Source organism: Dasypus novemcinctus, chromosome 25 (assembly GCF_030445035.2).
Source record: "Dasypus novemcinctus isolate mDasNov1 chromosome 25, mDasNov1.1.hap2, whole genome shotgun sequence".
Classification (NCBI taxonomy): domain Eukaryota; kingdom Metazoa; phylum Chordata; class Mammalia; order Cingulata; family Dasypodidae; genus Dasypus; species Dasypus novemcinctus.
Window position 1 is genome coordinate 60,849,620 of NC_080697.1, and position 13,851 is coordinate 60,863,470.

The 13,851-nt window shown below is 43.6% G+C and overlaps 1 protein-coding gene across 6 annotated transcripts in view; it reads right to left on the reverse strand.

Moving 5' to 3' along the window:
- The window catches only part of MSRA (methionine sulfoxide reductase A), a 421,979-nt gene that overhangs the window by 218,243 nt on the left and 189,885 nt on the right, over window positions 1–13,851 (reverse strand). For all 6 annotated transcript variants that reach the window (XM_058288045.2, XM_071211861.1, XM_071211860.1 and 3 more), the window contains one exon: window positions 1,762–1,881. In XM_058288045.2, coding sequence (XP_058144028.1) covers window positions 1,762–1,881 — 120 coding nt within the window. The remainder of the gene's footprint in view (window positions 1–1,761; window positions 1,882–13,851) is intronic.

Below are 13,851 nucleotides of genomic sequence, written 5' to 3' on the forward strand. Positions count from 1 at the left end.
TGAGCAAATAAGCAATCACAACACGCTAATTGGTTATTAACATTTTGCTAGTGGTAATAAAACTAGTAAGAACAGCATAAGCACTAGACATGTGGAGATTTTCTCAGCAACCTTTTTCTCTTAGGCTATTAATTATCAAGTCTAGAATTCCAGGAAGGAATCAATTCATTTCCATCCCTGAGGCTTGAGAGGAAACACCTGGGCCATCTCCAGGGCTCATCTGCATGTCTCTATATATAGCTCTGCATAAACATTCGTTTAATTTTTATACAGAAGCAAAAGAGAAAGGATTAAGCATTAAAATATTTGTTCATTATTCCACATTCTCAACACTAATCAGAATATTTTGATTCTTCTCTCGAGGCAAGACGAACAGGAGAACACATATTTTTATGGTATTTGCATTGTTGCACAGCTCAAATTTCATTTCAAAATCTGAATTCACGTTGTAGCAATCGAGTCAACACGCTCGTCACTCAGCACCCTGGGCTCCAGGCCCACCCACCTCCTCTCACTGTGCCTCCGGGAGCTGAGAGCATCCTCCACCATCCAAAATTTTATTCTTTAGAAATGAAAGTGTTCACATGTTTTTAAATCCCGTTTCTGCCAACATGGTGGGTACTACCTCTAGACAAATGCTCCTAAGATGACCTCTTAGGATGGTGACCAGATATTCTCCTAAAAGCATGTTTAAATGTCACCTGAGCTGGCAGGAAAGTAAGAGGAATCCTTGAAGGCCAGAAACAAAGAATAAATCCAGAGAGGAAATCTGTTATGCAAGAAGAACTGCCCTGGGGCATCTGCCTATTCCTGGTGACCTACAAGAGAGGTCAGCAAATTTTCTCGGTAAAAGGCCAGACAGGAAATATTTTAGGCTTTGCAGGCCATATGATCTGTGACGGCCACGCAGTCTGGCCACTGCAGCACGGCAATAGCCACAGACAACATAACAAATGAGCATGGCTGTGTTTCAGCAACACTGCGTTTACAAACCAGCGAGGGCTGGTCTGGCGCTGCCTGCAGCATAGCACGGCTTCTCATTTCAACCCTCCAGAAAACACGCCAGGGAGACTGTCGCAGGAATGGCCCCAACGCCTTCCAGTCCTGCACCCAGGCCCGGGCGAGGCCCCTCCCACACGCACTCAGGCCAGAGCTGGGGCTCAGTTTAGCCAAAGGGACGACAGCAAACGTGAGACCAGGAGTAGCTGGACAGCACGGCAGAGCAGGGCTTGTTCTCCTGGATGCTCCAGCGTCGCTGGAGTGAGCCCGGGCCGGCCCCAGGGACACAGGCCCGCGGGCTCAGGCCGGCCCCAGGGACATGGGCCCGAGGGCTCAGGCCAGCCCCGAGGACACAGGCCTAGCCATCCCCTCAGCCCACCCAGCAGCCTGCACCAGCTGTAGGCCCAGGTGAGCCATCCTCGGCCGATGGACCCTGGCACCCCACCTGCTGGCCGTGGGCGTGTGGCTGGGCATGGACGGGACAGCAGGGCAGCCACCACACAGAGCCAGGCCTACCCGCTGAGCGCCAGCCTCAGCTAATGCACGCTTTACGCCAGCAAGTCCTAGAGAGGTGGTTCCACAGCCAGGAATAAATAGGAAGTTCATTATTTTCTAAAAGTGTAATGTGAGAGACCAATAAGCACAGGAAAGAGAGGACTGAGGAACTAGAGAATTCCATTTCCGTTTCCAGGACCCGTCACCCACAGAGGGCCAAGCCAGCCCTCGTCCTCCGCGCGTCCCCACACAGCAGGTGCTTCCTACCTGAGCAGACCTCCTCGTAGGTCGGGTTGGGAGTATAGCCTCCCGCGAAGCCCACCTGCGTTGAGTACACGCCTTCCAGGGCCCAGAATTTCCTTTCAGCTCCCCAGAAACAGCCCATTCCTGAGGAAAACAGAAGACGTTTATCAAAACTCTGTCAAAACAGGGCGGCCACTGCACGCTAGGATTCCCGTTACACTGGAAAATAAAAACTGTTCTTGTCCTCTGGTAATCAAAAGTAACATTTTATCTTTTAAAGAAGTTGAGTTTCTTAACACAAGCAATTTTATTTAGGGTTATTTGCATAGAATATCTCAAAATATTACTATTATGGTCTATAGTTTACTATTACTGATTTTAATGAGAAAGTTCCCCAAATCAACACTGACACAGTACTTCCAATTAACTTCATATATGTTGTCTAGTTTTTGAAGATTTTAAAGTCATTATGTAACTTCATGTGATAAATCACTGCTCATCAATAAAAGTATTTTTCTGAGTTCTGCTACTGAAATAATGAATGAGGAAAGAAAGAAAAAGAGAGAAGAGGGAAGGGAGGGTAGGTGAGTACAACAATAAAAATATCCTAATTATCTAAGACTAAAGGAAAAAGGAAAAGACAATATATACATGTTTGCATTACAACTGTGAAAAAAAATCCATACAAAAAAAGACTGGAAGGAAATCTACTAAAATTATAGCCATGACTGGTAGAGTTGTGAGAATAAAAGACTTTTTTCCAGTTTTCATATTTTTCTATATTTTTTTAAAGATTTTATTTCTTTCTCTCCCTTTCCCCCCTGTTGTCTGCTCTCTCTGTCCACTTGCTGTGTGTTCTTCTGTGTCCGCTTGCATTCTTGACGGCACTGGGAATCTGTGTCTCTTTTTGTTGCGTCATCTTGCTGCGTCGGCTCTCCCTGTGTGCGGCGCCACTCCGGGGCGGGCTGCGCTTTTTTCACGCGGGGCGGCTCTCCTTGTGGGACACAGTCCTTGAGCAGGGGGCTCCCCTATGCAGGGATGCCCCTGTGTGACACAGCACTCCTTGCACGCAGCAGCTCTGCACCTGGGCCAGCTGACCACACAGGCCAGGAGGCCCTGGGTTTGAACCCCGGATCTCCCATATGGTAGGTGGACACTATCAGTTGAGCCACGTCCACTTCCCCTATAATAGATTCTTATTAAGAATGGACAGAAACATTTTTGAAAGGAGAGCAAAAAAATCAAAGAAATAACAAATAAATATATGCATTATTTGAGTTAAACACTGCTATCTGCCAATTTTCCTGTTTACAAATGAATAGTTTGCTGCTAGTGAATATAAACAAATATTTACTGAGTATCTATAAAACTGAGTGTCCCCAAGTCTCTGGAGAAAGGATTCACGACTAATTTTACTGCACTGCATTCTCTGGGATGAGGGAATAACAACAGAATCTCTGGGAAAGGAGAGGTAAAAAGGGGCTGACATAAAAGAAGTATAATCTTATCTTATCTGATGGTTTTGAGACCAATAATTGAAAATCAGGTAAAGTGGGGAAATGCTTATATTTTTAAATTTTGACTTAAGTGAGTGCACCTTTGTTTTTTTTGAAAATGAGCTGAGCAGTTTTACTTTGAACGTAAAAGCTGGCAAGGGCCACCAGGGCCTCCACACATCACGTAGCAAGCTGATAGCATCCCTGCCTTCGAGTTCAGAAGTCTCTGGACTCGAGGGGTAAACTATCTCTGCACTGCATGGTGTCTGTCAGTGCAGCTACCAGAAAGTGCCGCAGCCCGTCAGTATCGCAAGCACAGGAGCCTGAAGGCTGAGGCAGGAGCTGGCCGACGCTGACGCTTGTTTGCAGCTCCCCTCAGATGGCCCCACTTGCAGGACATCAACCACACAACACAAAATCTAAAAACCTAAGTGATCTTGGTCCAACAAAGCAAAACATTTGCGGCAAGCAGAGGTATTCAATCCCCTTCTGATTCCTGACAGGGACCAAGAAAGGACCCTGCAGGAGGGAGGAGGATCAGGCTCCAGCTTGCAAAGGCTTCTGGGGGCCACAGTCGGGGACAAAATGTGTCAGAGACCTGGTACGGAACCAATGTCCCAACTCGAGAGGTCCGTGACCCAGGACGCGGCTTCTTGGAAGAACGGAAGTCCTCCTGGAAGCAATCAGAGGTCTCTCCAGTGGCTTCCGGTGTAACCAAGATTCTATTACTTGATTTTGTATGTGTGAATGTGCCCGTGTGTGCGCATGTGGTCATATATGTACGTTTACACAAAGAAAATGAGCTTATTTATGAAGAGTTCTCAGAACTGTCAACAGTTTTTTTTCTTTTTTAACCTAGGACCTCACACATGGGAAGCAAGTGCTTAACGACTGAGCTACATCCACTCCCCAGTGAGGGTTGGTTCTTTCATTTCTTTGTTTGTTTGTTTCTAGGATGGGCTGGGGACCAACACTGGCGCCTTGTCCACGGGAGGCAGGCGCTCATCCACTTGAGCTATATCTGCCCCCTCAACAGTTTATTAATCAGCTCGAGTATCATCAAAGGAGACAGAGTATGCACTGTTTTCTTTAAAATATTTTATATTTCACACTATTATAAAATAAAACACACAGAACAAAACGCACAAAACAAATGCACACCTGAATGCATTATTAGGCTAACACCCTTATAATCTTTACCCAAGTTAAGAAACAGAACTTCACCATCCTGCCCTGCAGCCCCTCCACGTGCCCCATCCCCAGCACAACTCCCTCTTCCCCAAACGTAACCACCGTTCTCATTCTTATAGTAATCACTTCCTTGTGTTTCCTTATATTTCTATCACTCAAATGATAGCACCCCTGACACTCTATCTTGCTCATTTCAAAAATTTTATGTCTTTAACTTTTTTATCTACTGTTTCCTTCTCCATTCTTTCCCTTTTAAATTATCTGTTCAAGAACATAGACCATTTGACCTGCAGAGTTCACCACAGTCTGGATTTTGCTGATTGTAATCTCACTGTACAAGTCAGCTTGTTCTTCTGTCCTCATACCATACAATTCAGGTTGTTCTTCTGCAAATTGGCAGGTGGATCCAGAGGCTTGATCAGAGTTAAAAGGAATCTTTTGGGAAAACTATAGATGTACTGTATTCTTTTATCAGTAAGCATAGAAAGTCTGGAGGTGTCTCTTTAAGTGATGTTAGCATCCACTGACACTCAATGCTTAATGTGTTAATTCCTTGGGAGTTGAAAATGGTTATCTTCTAATCCTATCACTTCTTTTTCATTCATTAGTTGAAATACTTTTATGTTAAAAAGCTTCTCCTCAATTCCCAACTACTGTTTGATTATTCTATAGGAAAAGGAAGATAAATGCTTGCTTTTGTCCATTTACTTAGCAGTCTTCAAGACGATTTGTTCCCTGCCATCTCCAGGGTTGGCCAAATAGAATTTTAAAGATCACCAAGAACTCACAGACTTGAAAGTATCTGATATGTTTCACCCCTTCAGTTACTGTTCTTATGGGAGCTCCAGTGGTCACAACTTTGGCCAGCAGAGTCCTACTGGCATGGCCTCAGCAGTTTCTTGTAGCTTCCTTGCTATCTGATATGACAGAATGTTCCAGGCTCATCTTGTACATGTACTAACTCCAGACCTGGAGTCCATCATTTCTCCAAGAACCCTGGTTTCTTTAAAAGCAAAAAAGGCTTTTCAAGACCACAGTCTGGGCCTTATTGCAGAGTGCCCAACCATGGAACGCCCAGGGACCATGTGGCTAAAATTTCCCATCAAGGGCAAAGTCCTGTCAGACCCACCAAATCATAAGGTCAAGCGTGTGCAGCAACAATCGATCTTAAGAGGGAAGTTGTACATCAGGACCATGCATGAGCAAGACCAGGGCATGAGCAAGCTGATGAGTGAGGACCATGTGTGAGTAAGACCAGGGCGTGAGCAAGCTGATGAGTGAGGACCATGCGTGAGTAAGACCAGGGCGTAAGCAAGCTGATGAGTGAGGACCACGCATGACTAAGACCAGGACATGAGCAAGCTGATGAGTGAGGACCATGCGTGAGTAAGACCAGGGCGTAAGCAAGCTGATGAGTGAGGACCATGCGTGAGTAAGACCAGGGCGTAAGCAAGCTGATGAGTGAGGACCACGCATGACTAAGACCAGGGCGTGAGCAAGCTGATGAGTGAGGACCATGCATGAGCAAGACCAGGGCATGAGCAAGCTGATGAGTGAGGACCATGCATGAGTAAGACCAGGGCGTAAGCAAGCTGATGAGTGAGGACCACGCGTGACTAAGACCAGGCGTGAGCAAGCTGATGAGTGAGGACCATGCGTGAGTAAGACCAGGGCGTGAGCAAGCTGATGAGTGAGGACCATGCGTAAGACCAGGGTGTGAGCAAGCTGATGAGTGAGGACACGCGTAAGACCAGGGGGTGAGCAAGCTGATGAGTGAGGACCACGCGTGAGCGAGACCGGGGGTGAGCAAGCTGATGAGTGAGGACCATGCGTGAGCAAGACCAGGGGGTGAGCAAGCTACATGAGTGAGGACCACGTGTGAGCAAGACCAGGGGTGAGCAAGCTGCGTGAGTAGGTAGCTAGGGCTCCCACAGCCCCGCAGGGCGGCACCAACACCTTTCCCTCAGTTCACACATCTGTCCATATGGGGAAGTCTGCAAGGACAAGAGGAAAGCCTGAGCTTCTGTTTTATGATGACTGCCTCATTACGTAGGTGCAAGCCAAAAGTGCAGAGCAGCCACACTGCAGTCTCACTCGGGGGGGCCATGAAGGATAAGCAAAAACCCTCCCAACAGGCTATCCACTTGGTGTGGAAGGAGTAGACGTGTATTCTGTACATAAAGTAGACATGTATTCTGGGCATAGAGTAGACATGTATTCTGCGTATGGAGCAGACATACTGTGGGTATGGATAGACATATATTCTGGGCATGCTATAGACACGTACTGTGGGTATGGAGCAGACAAGTATTGTGGGCATGTATAGACACGTATTCTGGGCATGGAGTAGACATCAGTGTGCCCACAACCATGGTTCCACCTTTTTTATTATATCCCATACCTCTGAGAACCTGCCATCCTGATAAAGCCCTGGCACAGCCCAGGGGCACAGCTGCAGCTCCAGTTCAGAGACAAGACTCAGTGCAGCGGGGTGCCATCCCCCAGGACCCTGAATATGCACTGAGTCAAAGACATCTTTATGGCACTATGTCCCCAGAAAGAGTAATACATGGTTCTGGAAAACAAAAAGTAGAAACAGTTGTTCCACTCACCACCATTCCCAATGGCCCACGGTACTGCCTGTCCCCCAACTCTTGGCTCTGAAAAGATGGAGGACTCGGTCTCCAAATGGGTACACTTTCATCAGGGAACACAGCAAGAGTTCACTGAATTACATGGTACATCAATTTCCTAGGTAGTCTGGGTAACTGGTGTCCACGGAACAGCAGGTGCAAGGAGCTTGGCAGGTGTAATGGACCCAGAAGCAGTATATGTGAGCTCTGTTGTGCCACAGCTTTGCAAACATTTGGTGTTATAAGTTACATAAATATTTGTCAAACTGATGACTTTAAAATGGTATCTTACTGTAATTTTAACATACACTAGGCTGATCGCCAGTAAGGTTGAGTATCTTTTCATGTTGAATTGACCATTCATGTTTGCTCTTTTGTATATTACCTTTTCTTAGCCTTTGTCCACTTTTCTATCATGTTGTTATACTTTCTTATTGATCTGTTGGAGTTTTCATATGTTCTGAAAAATAGTTTTTGCCACTTACACGATACAGACATCATCTTGTGCCTGATTTGCCTTTTAAATTCTCTTGCAATACCTCTTGTCATATAGATGTTTTAAATTTTAATGTGGCTAACTTTCTCTATCTTTTCTTCTATAGTTTATGTTATCTTTATCTTGTATATCAACTCCTTCCATATATTAAGGTTATAAAGGTAATAGCCTACATTATCAGAAGCTTTAAAGTTTTGTTCTCATGTTTAGGATGCTAATCCATCTGGAAATATATTTTCACATCCAAGGTGAGGTTGGGATTCAACTTAATTTTTTTCTGTATCTCTAATAAACTTTTATTTATTAAATAACCCATTCTTCTCCCCACTTACCCCTATGTCACCTCTATCATACACCAATGGGTGGGCCTGTATCTGGGCACTCTAATAGGTTCCAGCATCGGTCTATTCCTGCTCTGATATCATACTGTATTTTTATTAATTTATTGAACAAATATTTATACAGTGCCTACTATGTGGCAGGAAATGCTCGAAGTACTTGGAATTCATGAACGAACAGAGCAGATAGAGATCCTACCCTGTCAGTGCTTATATTCTAAGAGGGTAAGACATTGGAAAAGCACTGAAAATAACAACGAGGTAAGTTATGTCGTAAGCTAGAAGGTGAAAGCACTGTAGAAGAAAAGAAAGGTGGCACAAGGTAAGAGAGCACGAGGGCCGAGGTGGGTGCGATTTTACATACGGTTCTACGGGTGGGTCTCAAAGGGGAGGTGACTTTGAGCACAGACTTCAAGGCGGTGGGGCAGGCACCCATTGGGTCATCAGGGGTAAAGAACGTTCTAGTCACCCCAGAGGCACCGAGAACCAGCCTGCCATGTTCAAGGGACAGCAAGGAAGCCGTGTGGCTGGGGCGGCGTGAGCAAGGGGAGCAGGGGGTGAAGGCCAACAGGCCAGCTGGCCTCAGGGCCTCCATCAGGACTCTGGATTTTCCTCCAAGTGAAGGGAACAGCCATCGGTGGCTTACGGTCAGGAGAAGGGCCAATGTAAATTAGGATTTAAAAGGTGACACTGGCTGTCCTCAGCTAAGACTAGACTGCAGTGGAGCAAGGAAAGGACCAGCAAATGGCTAATTCCATAAAATACCCTTTTAAGGTTTTCATTGGAATTACATTGAATTTATAGATTTGAAAATATTTGGCATAAAGTAATATTGAGTCTTCCCATCAATGGGCATAACACAGGTTTCCACTTACCCAGTCTTCCTTGATGTCCTTCAATACCAAGTTATAATTTCAGCCATAAAGGTCTTTCACATTTTTATTATATATAGTTTCATGGACCCTAAGATTTGTGGTGCTGTTACAAATACTATTTTTTTCTATTCCACTCTCTCTTTGCTAAATGCTAATATAGAAAATATCACTGAATTTCACAGGCTTTTCATATAACCAGAAAATGTAAAGAATTCTCTTATTAGAAGTAATGGTTTGTCTGTAGGTTCTCTGGGATTTTCAACATAGAGAATCATATTTTGTACAAATGACAGCTTTATCTTTCTCTTTCCAGTTATTTTTCTCCATCCAGTTGCAATACCTAGGACCTGCAGTATAAGGCTGGCTGGCAAGCGTGATGGTGGGAATCCTTCTCTCACCCTGACTTTAGTGAGAAGTCTCCAGGAAGGCTGAGGTTTGCCGTAGGGTTTTGGTAGACACCCTTTATCGGGTTCAGTTCCTTCCATTCCTAGCTTGGAAAGAGCTTTTGTCATGTCTGAGTTTTTAATTTTACCAATATGCTTGCATTCCTGTGAGATGATCACATGGTTTTCCTCCTTTAATCTACCCTTAAAGGAGTCTATTACATTAATAGATTTTTCTGAACCATCCTTCAATTCATAGTGCATTTTTTAACAAATCAATTTTATTGATACATATTAATAAACCATAAACCCATGAAAAATGTACAATCAACACCCAGATGGATGGCAGCAGAGTACGAAGCTCTTAGAGTCAGCTCCTGCTACAGGGCAGTTAGTAAACGCCCAGAGCTCTCTGGAGCTGCTGAAGCACCTGTGTGGGGACTTCAGGAGGCCAGAAGAGCATCCTGCCACATCCTCGAAGGAACGGAAGAAGGAGACTGCCCATCTGCAGAGAAGACTCATAAGGGGAGCGCGCCATGCCATGGAGGCCAGTGCCCATCCTCCACTGGAGGCACAAGTCGCCTCGGGAGCTGTTCTGTGGCTGGAATTGGAAGCTCCACCTCCCAAAAATGGTGGGGGAGAGACAGTTGGGCACCAACTTCAGCTACTGATGCGTAAATTCAGCAGGCTAAAGTATAATCCTGAGAACACCTGAAGTTTGAGCCTGTTCTAGTCAGAAACAGGCCGGTAGCCACCATCTGAACTCCACACATAGCATGAGGGGAAGCAGGGAGGACTAAAAATCCCAGTGCTGGTGGGGACCGGCTTCTTTCCATCCAGATCGGACTGCAGGTCTAGCCTAGGCCCCAGTGCCACCTCCGGCAGGGAGGAAGCTGGGTGGACTTGCACCAGCCCCTCTGGGAAAATACAGGCCACACCCCGGAGGCGAGTGATCATCCTACTACTCTGGCAGCACAAGCCACTCCAGGAGCTGTTCTGTGACTGGAATTGGAAGCTCCATTTCCCAAAAACAGGGGAGGATGAAACAGTTGGCCACCAATTTCAGCTACTGATTAGTAAATTCAGCGGCTAAAGTTTAACCCTAAGAACAGTCAAAGTTTGAAACTGTCCAGGTCAGAAAGTGGACAGTGGCCGCCATTTTGACTCTGCTCCCAGCCTGAGGGGAAGCCAGGCTGACTGAAAATCACAGTGACAGCAGGAACCAGCTTCTTTCACCCAGATCGGCCGGCAGCCCTAGACTACGCTTCAGTCCCACCTCTGGCAGGGAGGAGGCCGGTGGGCCCGGCACCAGCCTATCCAGGTAACTGCAGGTACCTTTGGATGCACAGACTGAATAATCAGAAGTCTACCAGGGCAACTGCGGTCATCTTAGGACCCACACTGCATAGATTGCTGCCCAAAACCTGCAGCTCCATTCCTACCCCGGCAGGGGAGAAGGGGGTGGGAAGCTTCGTCAGTGCCTCTGGGCAACGACAGTGTAGGCCTGCACAACTTGAATTATTCCACACAGCTGTGACTCTGTCCCTACCCCTGGCAAAGGAGAAAGTTGGGAGAAGTTTCATTGACCCCTGGCACAATGAGGGCAGCTTAAGCCTCCACAGCTTATAGCACCAATTACATCCTTGGCTCCTACTGCACAACCAGCAAGGGAGAAAGGGCAGGAAGCCCCAAACTAAAGAGAAAAACTGCACCCAGAATAAATACTCTAGTAAGCCAGATGCCAAGACACCAACAAAAATTACAATCCACACCAAGAAACAGGAAGATATGACCCAGTTAAAGGAACAAGACAAGTCTCCAGATGACAGGAGGGAGTTGAGACAACTAATCATAGATATTCAAACAAATCTCCTTAACAAACTCAATGAGATGACTAAAGAGATTAAGGATATTAAGAAGACACTGGATGAGCACAAAGAAGAATTTGAAAGTATACATAGAAAAATAGCATATCTTACAGGAATGAAAAGTACAATAAATGAAATTAAAAATACATTGGAATCATATAATAGCAGATATGAGGAGGCAGAAGAAAAGATTGGTGAGCTTGAAGAAATGGCCCCAAAAGACAACATACAAAAGAGCAGATGAAGAAAAGAATGGAAAAAATTGAACAAGGTCTCAGGGAACTAAACAACAGCAATAGACATGCAAGCATACAGTAATGGGTATCCCAGAAGGAGAAGAGAAGGGAAAAGGGGCAGAAGAAATGTTTGAAGAAGTAATGGTAGAAAATTTCCCAACCCTACTGAAGGATGTAGATATCCATGTCCAAGAAGCACAACATACTCTATTCCAAAAAAATCTGAATAAACCAACTCCAAGATATATACTAGTCAGAATGTCAAATGCCAAATACAAAGACAAAATTCTGAGAATAGCAAGAGAAAAGCAATGCATAACATATAATGGATACACAGGAAGATTAAGTGACAATCTCTCATCAGAAACCATGGAGGAAAGAAGTCAGTGCTATGATATATTTAAGATACTGCAGGAGAAGAACTTCCAGCCAAGAATCTTATATCTGGCAAGACAGTCTTTCATAAATGAGAGTGAGTTTAGAATATTCACAGATAAACAGAAACTGAGAGAATTTCTAACTAAGAGACTAGGTTTTCAGGAAATACTAAAGGGTATGCCAGAGCCTGAAAAAGAAAAGACAAGAGAGAAAGGCCTGGAAGAGAGTCTAGAAATGTAGATTATATCAATATAAGTAACTAGAAGTGTCAAGAGTGTTGAAAATAAAAAATGACAGATAAAACCCAAATATTCAGGAATAAACTTAACCAACAATGTAAATCACTTGTATTCAGAAAACTACAATGCATTGATAAAAGAAATTTTAAAAGACCTAAATGACTGGAAGAACATTCCATACTCATGGATTGGAAGACTAAATATCATTAAGATGTCAGTTCTAACCAAATTGATATACAGATTCAATGCAATCCTGATAAAAAGTCCACCAGCATTTTTAAATAAATAGAAAACATGATTATCAAATTTATTTGGAAGGGTAAGAACCCTGAATAGCCAGAAACATCTTAAAAAGGAAAAGCAAAGTTGGAGGACTCTCATTTCTGGACTTTAAATCGTATTACCTAGCTACAGTGCTCATGTTGCTGCTCTCAGTTCTTCTGGGTATATACCCAGTAATGGTTTTGCAGGGTCCTGTGACAAGTCTACATTCAACTTTTTTAGGAACTGCCAAACAGACCTCCACAGTGGCTGTACCATTCTACATTCCCACCAACAGCGATTAAGGTTCCTATCTCTTCACCTCCTCTCCAACATTTACAGTTTTCTGACTTTTTAATAGCAGCCAGTCTAATAGGTGTGAAATGATATCTCAATGTAGTTTTGATTTGCATTTCCTTAATCACAAGTGATATTGAACATTTTTTCATGTGATTCTTCACCATTTGTATTTCTTCTTTGGACAATTGTCTTTTCAAGACTTCTGCCCATTTTTTATTGGCTAATTGGTCTTTTTATTATTGAGTTGTATCATCTCTTTGTATATCATGGACATTAAACCTTTATTGGATATATGATTATATTTTCTCCCATTGAGTTGGCTGCCTTTTCACCCTTTTGACAAAGAGTACACCCTTTTACACCTCTGAGGTGCAAAACTGTTGAATTTTGAGGAGGTCCCATTTCTCTATTTTTTGTTGTTGTTGTTCATGCTTAGGGTGTAAGGTTGAAGAAACTATCACCTACCATAAGATTGTGAAGATATTTTCCTACATTTTCTCCTAGGAGTTTTATGGTTGTCACCTTTATATTTAGATCCTTGACATATTTTGAATTAATTTTTGCATAAGGTGTGAGATAGGGGTCTTCATTCTTTCTTTTGGCTATGGCTATCCAATTCTCCCAGCAACATTTGTTGAATAACTCTTCTGACCCAGCTGGGAGGACTTGACTGCCTTGTCAAAAATCACTTGATTGTAGATGTCAGGGTCTATTTCTGAGTTCTCAGTTTGGTTCCATTGTTCAATGTGTCTGTCTTTATGCCAGAACCATGCTGTTTTTACAGCTATAGCTAAGTAATATGCTTTAAAGTCCAGAAGTAAAGAATCCTCCAACTTTGTTCTTCTTTTTTAAGATCCTGGACATTCAGTACCCCTTACCTTTCCAAATAAATTTGATAATTGTCTTTTCCATTTCTGCAAAAGAGGATGTTAGGGCTTTTGTTGTGATTCATTGAATCTGTAAATCACTTTGGGTGACATTTTAATGATATTTAGTCTTGGAATGTCCTTCCATTTATTAACACTTAAGTTTACTTTAGTTTCTTTTAGCAGTGTTTTGTAGTTTTCTGAATGCAGGTTCTTTATGTCCTTGGTTAAGTTTATTCCTAAATATTTAATTGTTTTAGTTGCTATTCTAAATGGAATTTTTATGATTTCCTCCTCAGATTGCACATTAGTTGTATATAGAAATGATACTGATTTTTTGCATATTAATCTTGCATCCTGCTGCTTTGCTGAAATCATCTATTAGTTCTAGTAGATTTGTGGTGGATTTTTCAGAAAATTCTAGATATAAAATCATATCAGCAAATGGTAAAAGTTTTACTTCTTCCTTTCCTTTTTGGGTGCCTTTTATTTCTTTATCTACCCGAATTGCTCTAGCTAGAACTTCTCGCACAATATTGAATAACAATGGTGAC